Source organism: Carassius carassius, chromosome 2 (genome assembly GCF_963082965.1).
Source record: "Carassius carassius chromosome 2, fCarCar2.1, whole genome shotgun sequence".
Classification (NCBI taxonomy): Eukaryota; Metazoa; Chordata; class Actinopteri; order Cypriniformes; family Cyprinidae; genus Carassius; species Carassius carassius.
In genome coordinates this window covers 49,463,162-49,472,375 of record NC_081756.1, presented here as the reverse complement: position 1 = coordinate 49,472,375, position 9,214 = coordinate 49,463,162, and the positions used below count along the sequence as shown (strand labels likewise).

The window sequence follows — 9,214 nt, the reverse complement described above, 5'->3', positions numbered from 1 at the left end:
ATATATATATATATATATATATATATATATATATATATATATATATAGGCTCTACTAGAGAAATAGCAGCAAGAGATACAGGAGGTGTTTGCTGCACTGATGGAGAGGCTGATGGAAACAGAGAGGGTACTGCTCACTCCTCTGGAGGAAGGAAGAAGGTGTTTGGAGAAAGAGATGGATGAGAAGACACAACAAATACAAATATACATCCTCAAGTACAAGGAGATCATCAACACTTTGCATCACACTAAGCGTGAGGAACATGACATCCTCATTATCCAGGTTAGTCAAACATGATGCACTCATATTTTTACTATAATAATTTTAGTAAATATTTAATCCATGTTTTGCCCTTTCTCGGTCTTACCCCGGCTGTGCCAGCTGAGTTCACAGATGACTAGAACGTTTCCAATGACACCGAGTTAAACTTTGGCACAATGAGAAATGGAAAGACAGCCTTAATGGCAGCAATTGAGACGCATCTGGAGAAACTCTGCACTGTCGGTGAGTGATCATATCGGAGAGTTGAGATGTAATTAGAGTTAGGTGTTTGGACAAGCTTATTTGAACTCATACTACTCTTGTTTGCCTTAATGGAAAATAAATACACTTAAGCATAAATTTAGAAAGAGTACTTTTATGGAAATTATATACTTTCAAATATATACATGAATCTCAATAAATTAGAATGTGGTGGAAAAGATAATTTCAGTAATTCAACTCAAATTGTGAAACTTGTGTATTAAATGAATTCAATCACACAGACCGGAGTAGTTTAAGTCTTTGGTTCTTTTAACTGTGATGATTTTGACTCACATTTAACAAAATCTCAAAAACTTAGAATACATCATTTAAAAAAAAATAAATAAATAAATGCGTGGGGAGGTGCCAAATCCTGCTGGACAATAAAATCAGCATCTTTAAAAAGCTGGTCAGCTGCTCTCATCTGAAAAGAGGACTTTGCACCACTGGACAACTTCTGCTTAGCCCAGGTAAGATGTCTCTGACGTTGTCTGTGTGGTGGCTCTTGATGCCTTGACCCCCCACCTCAGTCCATTCCTTGTGAAGTTATAAATTTTGAATACATTTTGCTTGACAATCCTCATAAGGCTGTGTTTCTCTAGGTTGGTTGAGCATCTTTTTCTTAAACACGTTTTCCTTCCACTCAACTTTCTATTAACATGCTTGGATACAGCACTCTGTGAACAGCCAGCTTCTCTGGCAATGATTGTTTGTGGCGTACCCTCTTTGTGAAGGGTGTCAATGATTGTCTTCTGGACAACTGCCAGATCAGCAGTCTTCCCCATGATTGTGTAGCCTAGTGAACCAAACTGAGAACGTTTTGAAGGCTCAGGAAACCTTTGCAGGTGTTTTGAGTTGATCAGCTAATTGGCATGTCACCAGATTCTAATTTGTTGAGTTTTTGAATTGGTGGGATTTTGTTAAATGTGAGCTAAAATCATCACAATTAAAAGTACCAAAGACTTTAACTACTTAAATCTGTGTGCACTGAATTTATTTAATACATGAGTTTCAAAATTTGAGTTGATTTACTGAAATAAATGAACTTTTCCATGACATTCTAATTTATTGAGCTGTACCTGTTTACTGAAGTGTGAACTGACTGTTACATTTTCAGACACAACTGCATGTTAAATGCAATTAAATGATAATATATTGTAGTTTAAATTTATATTCAATGCAATTTTGTTAAACTTTAAAGTGTTTTGACTTAAGTATGACTTAAGTACTTAAGTATGATACGTCATTTCATATTTACTTTAAGTTTTTAAAAATATGGTTAAAGTCTTGACAAGCTGACAAACAATTATGATAAACTTAATATACTTTAATGACATTTCTATTAAAACTTTAATTTGTACTTTAAAGTAAAACCTTTAATCTGACATTATTACAAAGCATTATTGCTTTTAAGTGTACTTAAGTGTCTTTAGAAACAGTCATAAAAAAGTGTCTCGCTTTACTATAAGTCATTTAAGTTACCTTTTATTCTATTTATATTATATTATCTGCAAATGCATTTTTTAAATATACTTTTAAGATTTAAAGTCCACATTTAACACAATTAAGTGTGCTTAATTAATTGCACAGGCAAGAATGACACTTCAGATCTTGTGTTTTGTTGAGAAGAGGTGGACATACTTTACAGTAACATCGAACTATCATTGTTCATGAATATGGTTATTGAACAGTATCAGGACAGTCTTGTGATTGTAAATTTGATTCGTAAATTTGTTTACCATTTAATCTTTTATTACTACAGAAATTAGAAGGATCCACAGCTTCTCAGGTATGTGTAGGAATCATTTCTGAACTAGTTCTTCATGCTGCATATTTCTGAATCTTTCAAACACGCAGTGAATGTGACTCTGGACGCAGAAACGGCACATCCGAACTTACAGGTGTCCACAGACAGTAAAGAGGTGCGAGACACCGGAGAGAGTCACGTCATCCCGGGCAGCCCGCAACAGTTCGACCTGGTCGGAGGGATCCTGGGAAAACCACGCATCATGTCGGGAAGAGCTTTCTGGGTTGTGGAGGTGGGGAATAAGGTGGGCTGGGAGCTGGGGGTGATGAGGTATGGAGCGAATCGGTCAAAGCATGTATGGAGCTTTGGAAGACCCTCCCATCCAGCTTCAGCTCTCCTCCAAACCCCGGAAGCTAGGAGTGTTGGTGGACTGTGAGGAGGCTCTGGTCTCCTTTTATGATACGGAGGCTCTGTTACATATTTACACGTTCACTAAGTGCAGCTTTAATGGAGCCATCTGTCCATACTTCAATCCTCATCCCAACAAAGACGGAACCAACTCAAACCCATTGGTTATTTGTCCTCTCTGTGTGAAAGTGAGGCCTAATTTTGAGATTTTGAAACTATGAGGTATCCGAATATTAATATTTATTGACATGATTGTCTTTCGTTTGTAAAGGTTTTTTTTTTTTGTATATATATATATATATATATATATATATATATATATATATATATATATATATATATATATATATATATATATATATATATGAACAGGGTGCTGTCCTTCTAAATGTAATTTCTCCATATTTAAAGATAATTTAAAAAATAATTTATAGAAATATTTTATCTATCTATCTATCTATCTATCTTTAAATGTAACTTACATCTTTAAACAGACTACATTTAACTGTGAGATGGCAATTAAACTATTAAACTAGCCAGTTGTGTATTAATGTGAAATGTTGCATATATGCATTTATTTAATAAATAAATAAAAATAATAATAATAATAATAATAATAATATTGTGAAATAGTATTACAATTTAAAACTGTTTTCTATAATAATATATTTAATTATAGATGTTATATTTTAATATTTTTAGGCATTGAGAGGGAGAGCTTGTCTATACACACACACTCATGAACAACTCGAGATCTTCTCACCTTTCACATCTTACATGTAAATCACGGCCGAAATGATAGCTGATTAACAACCCTGTAGAAGCACCTAACTCTGATTGTATGCCTAAAACAGATATTTTCTGAAAAGTTATCCCTCAATTCTGATTGATTGGAATGTTGTTCCAGGATCAACAAGAATGTTGTTTTCGACTTACAGTACACATGCAAGTCCATAGGGAAGTGTTTTTGCTTGCTCCAGAGACTGGAGAAGAGTGCTGAGCATTCTCAAAAAAAAATAATGAATTTTATTTCTAACTGCTTGCATTAGTCACTTTCTGAAGTGTGGGCTTGAGTTTAATATCTGAATGAGGGAAAAAAAAATCTGTAATGTTTGATAAAACTCTGCTGAGGAAAAAATCCTGACAATGGTTTTTAAGATGAAAACATTTGAAATGTCAGCATTTGAGTGTTTCTAAAGACTTCTAACGACGCAAACTTCTCTCAGAAATGATGAGTCAGCCGGTGCCTGACACTCCTCGCAGAGTTATCTGTGGTTTCCTGGCAGCCAGAGTTGATGATGGGTTCTGTGCAGAATCTGTGTCAGGGTCAGGTTAGGTGAGACATTGTGGTAAAATTATCACATTCACTTTATTGGTTCAGTTTAAAGTTCACAGATTATTGTGTTTTTTGATCTCAGAAAAGTAGTATCATCAAAGCAACGCAATTTTAACCCTGTCTGTCACCCCAACCCAGGGGCAGACTGAGACTAAAACGTGGACTAACACACTGGAACATTATGCAAAGAGTATTTTTCAGCACCACTTACCAAATTAAAATCAGAACATAAATGATGTTTAACATTTTTAACCATATTTGTCCAGCTTTTAAAAAAAAACATGCCTAAGGTGAGCAGTAGTTTGCATCTCTGGTTATTAGAGATGGACATTTCTATAACCCCAAAAAGGAGAACACTTAGCGGGATACATGGCCAAGCTAAAAACTGAATAAATAATCCCAAACATTAAGCAGAGACTTCATTAAAAATGCTGAATCATTCAACAGCAAAACACCACTGTGCTAATCTGAGATGCAATCAGTCTTCTGTGATTGCAATTTGCTAGGATATGACAATATTTGGCTGAGAATTATTTGAAAATCTGGAATCTGAAGGTCCTAAAAAATAATAAATAAATAATGATAATAATCATTTGATAATAAACTATTGAGAAAATCTCAAAATTGTCCAAATGACATTCTTAGCAATGCATATTACTATTAAAAAATGAAGTTTTGATATATTTATGATAGGAAATTTACAAAATATCTTTATGGAAAATATTTACTTAATATCCTAATGATTTTTGGCATAAAAGAAAAAGCTATTATTTTGAACTATACTATGCATTTTTGGCTATTGCTACAAATATACCTGTGCTTCTTATGACTGCTTTTGTGTTCCAGGGACACATATAATATAAGCTTAAACTTAGCCTATGTTTTAATTCATTAACTTTATTTATTAATTATATAACATATAATAATGTGGCGGGGTTAAGAAGGACACGACGCGAGGATGCAGGTAAGTTCTCCGAAGGGTGGATTTTATTAAGGGTATGGTGGTGAAAGGGCGTGGTATGAGGCGGTTTGGTGCTCGGCTTCCTCTTCGATTGGTGCGCTTGTGCGGTGTGGGTCCGTGCTCTCCCATGTGCAGTGGTGCTGGCGGTCACACACTGCTCTCTGCAGAAACAATAGAACAAGGGGGTTAGCCGAGTCTTGTGGAGACATCTCTCACCTCTGTGTTCGTTTGCTGGGTTTATGCCAGAGCTTGATGGGGCGCAGGTGTGTCCGCTCAGACCATGACGAGCAGGTGCAGGTGTGACTGCTCGGTTTCCAGGGTGACGCTGGTGAGAGCTCAGGACATGTGTCACCCCCCCCCCCCCCCCAAGCTTCGACCTGTTCCTGTGGAGAAGCGGGGAGATTGGGGGAGGGTAGGGAGTGTACCCTGACAGACCTGCGAAAGCTGCCCATATCCTGGAGAGTCCGTTGGCGTTTGCGTTGGCCATCCCTGCTTGGTGTTGCACAGTGAAGAAGAGGTCCCGGAGCGCGAGGGACCACCGCGTCACCCTGGCATTCGTCTCCTTGGCCCAGGCCTTCCTGGTCAGGTCTGTCAGGGGAGAAGCTAAGGAGGAGAAGTTAGGGATGAAGCAGTAGCAGTACCCCGCCAACCCCAAAAAGTCCCGTACCTGAGTTTTGGAGGTAGGCTGCGGCATGGAGAGGATAGCTGCCTCCTTCTTCTCTTGCGGTCTTATGAGGCCACGGCCAGGGTTCTAAATTAACTTTTTTGATCACCAGCCAATGTGGCTGGTAACTTTCTAAAGTTACCAGCCAATCAGAATTTCCACTAGCCATTTTTTTTTCTGTAAAAATAACAAATTATGAGTGCCACTGAATGCATTTGATAATTTTATTAACATTGTTAGCATGAAAAACACATATAAAGTACAATGCATACAACAAAATATACACTGACTGAAATTTAAAATTATTAGTTCCCACCACGAAATTGCTTGTTTTTTTTTTTCTTTCGCGTAACTTACATGCGGAAATCCTGAAAAAGCATTACGACATTCTTGTGATCAAACACAAGCCATTCATGACCCGGATTAACAAACCGTGCCCACGAATTCCCAATCCGTGCGCTCAGATTTTGTAAACCGTACCCTCGGTTTTTGAATCCGTACTCACGAATTCATAATCCATGCGCACGCTTTCGCAATCCATTCCCACGGATTTGGAAACTGACACGCATTTGTGGCTCCGCCCCCACCGGCAGATTCATTTCTGTTTATTAAATATTATTTTTCATAGTATCCAACGAGACCACGATCAGCATTCACAAAATAGTCTTCTTTTACAGCCGCCTGTGTTTTATGGCCAAAAAAATTAACGCTAAAAAGAAGAAGAAAATAAGGGTAAAAAGCAAAAGTAAACAAATAATATGCCGATTATGTTTTCATTCCTTTTCTCTCTAACTGAATGCAATGTTATTTTTGGCCTAATTATTTAATAATAACATTAACAGTGAAGCATGCATCTAACTCCGGCAGGTGGGGTGGGGTGGATGGAGCTTAGTATAATAAAATCACAAAAATAAGTCTTCATGTTAAGAAAGAATTGTACACAAGCATTTCCAAAACTGTCAAAGGTTATTTAGAAATAAAGCAATTCATGAATTATTTTATGACAAACATTTTTACTGTCTTGTAATAATTTATTTAGCCTACAAATTTAAATTATAAAAATGACTATCTTTTTATTTTTATCATTATTATATATTATTATACAGGTTATGCATAAGAATCCAAAACAACTTACAAATAGGAAAAATAATGGCAGGTTTATTATACATTAATAAACAAATGCTATTATAAGATTATCACAAATTTAACAAGATGTTGATGCACATCTTTCTTATTAAATCTTTGTATTCCACCTCGTACTACACTCGATAGAGAATCACTTACGACACTTTGCTGTAGACCCATTCCACATAATAATATTCATTAAAACTGTATGTTATCACGTAGGAGCTTGCTGCATGAATCTGTGAGCACGGTTTACAAATCCATGGGAACGGATTGCGAAAGTGTGCGCGCAGATTATGAATTCGTGGGTACCGATTCAAAAACCGAGGTGCGGTTTACAAAATCTGAGCGCACGGATTGGAAATTCGTGGGCACGGTTTGTTAAACCTAAGAAACAGTTTATTAATTCGTGAGTACGGTTTATAAACTGAGGGGACGGATTGCAAAACCGTCGCCACGGATTGATTGTTTTTTCTCCTACAGGTGACGTGCGGGGCTCCGTAATATCCTCATCCCCTGCCTCGTTCCTCTTTTCGCCCCCAGAAATCTGCCCCAACCACCGCCGCATTTAGTTTAATCTTAATTTTTTTCTTTAATAGATAACTCCCTCCTCTTTCAGTCTATGTTCCCTGCTCTGGCTCCATTCGTTCTTCTTCCTTGTGTTTTCTGATGGACGCTCTATTCGTTTCCATGTATTTTCGCGCAGGTTTAACTGCAAACTGCGTGCAGCCAATGGGAATATGAAACGTCATCACGTAGCTTTACAGCACAGTGTTCATGGGAAATGTAGGAAGTTCTGCCAGGAGGATAAATGACCGAGAACAGAGCCTCATGCCATGGATCACCAGCCAAACTGGCTAGTAAGTTTTAATTAACACCCGCCAAAATTAATTTTAACCCGAATTTGGCGGGTTGGCGGGTGTTAATTTAGAACCCTGGCCACGACCCACCTGGTACCCCAGGTACTTAGCTTCGGCGAAGGCCAGGTGACACTTCCGGGGTTTGGCGGTCAGGCCAGACCAGCGTAGTTCCAACAGCACCCTCCACAGCCGCTCCAGATGGTCCTCCAAAGCCTCAGAGTGAATGATGAAATCATTGAGGTAGGCTGCCGCGTATGATTGGTGAGGCTGTAGGAGGACGTCCATCATTCGTTGGAAGGTGGCCGAAGGGAAGTACCCGGACCTGCTAGTGACGTTTGGAGTCGAGAAGGCCGTCTTCGGTTTGGCCTGTTCCATTAATAGGACCTGCCAGTAGCCCTTGGTGAGGTCGAGGGTCGAGAATAACCAAGCCCTTCCCAAACGGTCCAAAAACTCATCCACATGGGGCATTGGGTAGCAGTCAAACTCAGAGACTTCGTTAAGGTGGCGGAAGTCGTTACAGAAGCGGAGGGTGCCGTCGGGCTTTGGAACCATGACGATGGGGCTGGACCATGGGCTGCGTGATGGTTCAATAGCCTCAGCTCTCATCTCCTGTACCTCTTCATCGATGGCGTGTGGCCAAGCCTCCAGGACACAGTAGGGCTGCTCTTTGGTAAAAAGCCCCGGCCCCAGTCACCTGCTGGTAGAGATCAAAGTAGAGGTTAGGAGATGGAGGGGGTGACTCATCACCCCTGGGGCTGTCCGAGGCCAGCAACATGGGACGCCGTCGGGACTTCTTGATGGACTTCCAGTTGGGCGGTTCCCGGCGGGGCTGGCAGGCTGAGTGATGGCAGCGAGTAAGAGGTCAAACCTCGGCCAGGCGCTGGTTGGCGCAGCGATGGTAACCCAGTAACGGTAACGCAGGCACTTCTCGCGTGTCGCCATGCACACAGGTGATGGGCAGCTTTGATTTGGCTTTGGCCCGGGGGGGTAGGACCTACGTTTTGACTAGGCTGACCGCACTGCCGGAGTACAGAAGGACAAGGTATGGGCAGCCATTTACTTTCACTTCCGCCCACGGCGCATTCTCTGTGTGCACGGCGCAGCCTGCCAGCCAAGGTCGTCCCGGAGAGCGGGGTGCTTCAGTGGGCATGGGCTCATCTTGAGGGCCGGGAACCACCGGCCTGCTCATCGGTCGCTGGGTGCCCTCCGGCATGTGTCGCTCCTGGATCAACCTTCGGGGAAACTCTCTCCCCAACCTCCCAGTGTTGGGTTGCCTCTGCCAGCTCAATGGCCTCGACCAGCTCATCCACGTTGGTTGGGTTCCGCATACAGGCTGCCTGACGAAGCGGGCGGGGAAGGGCCTGCAGAAGGTGGTCGACCACGATGCGCTCCGCTACCTGGTGTATGGTGGGACCCCTGGCCAGTAACCAGTGCTGGGCGAGGCGGGAGAAGCTAGCCGCTTGAGCTCGGGCCAGCTGCCACAGGTAGATGGTCCACTCGTTGAAAAGTTGGGCGGCACTGATTGGTGATAGCCCCATACGGACCAGGATCTCCTTCCTTAATTCCTTGTAGGAAGCGCTTTGTTCCGGGG

The 9,214-nt window shown here is 40.9% G+C and overlaps 1 protein-coding gene across 1 annotated transcript; it reads left to right on the top strand.

Annotated features, from left to right (window-relative positions):
* The first annotated feature begins 367 nt into the window (after positions 1-367).
* Positions 368-2,705, top strand: LOC132099222 (vespryn-like). Its single transcript, XM_059505664.1, has 3 exons — positions 368-504; positions 2,285-2,311; positions 2,380-2,705. Exons 1-3 carry the CDS (start codon positions 438-440, stop codon positions 2,703-2,705), a joined length of 420 nt encoding a protein of 139 aa, XP_059361647.1. The 5' UTR covers positions 368-437.
* The last annotated feature ends 6,509 nt before the right edge of the window (positions 2,706-9,214 follow it).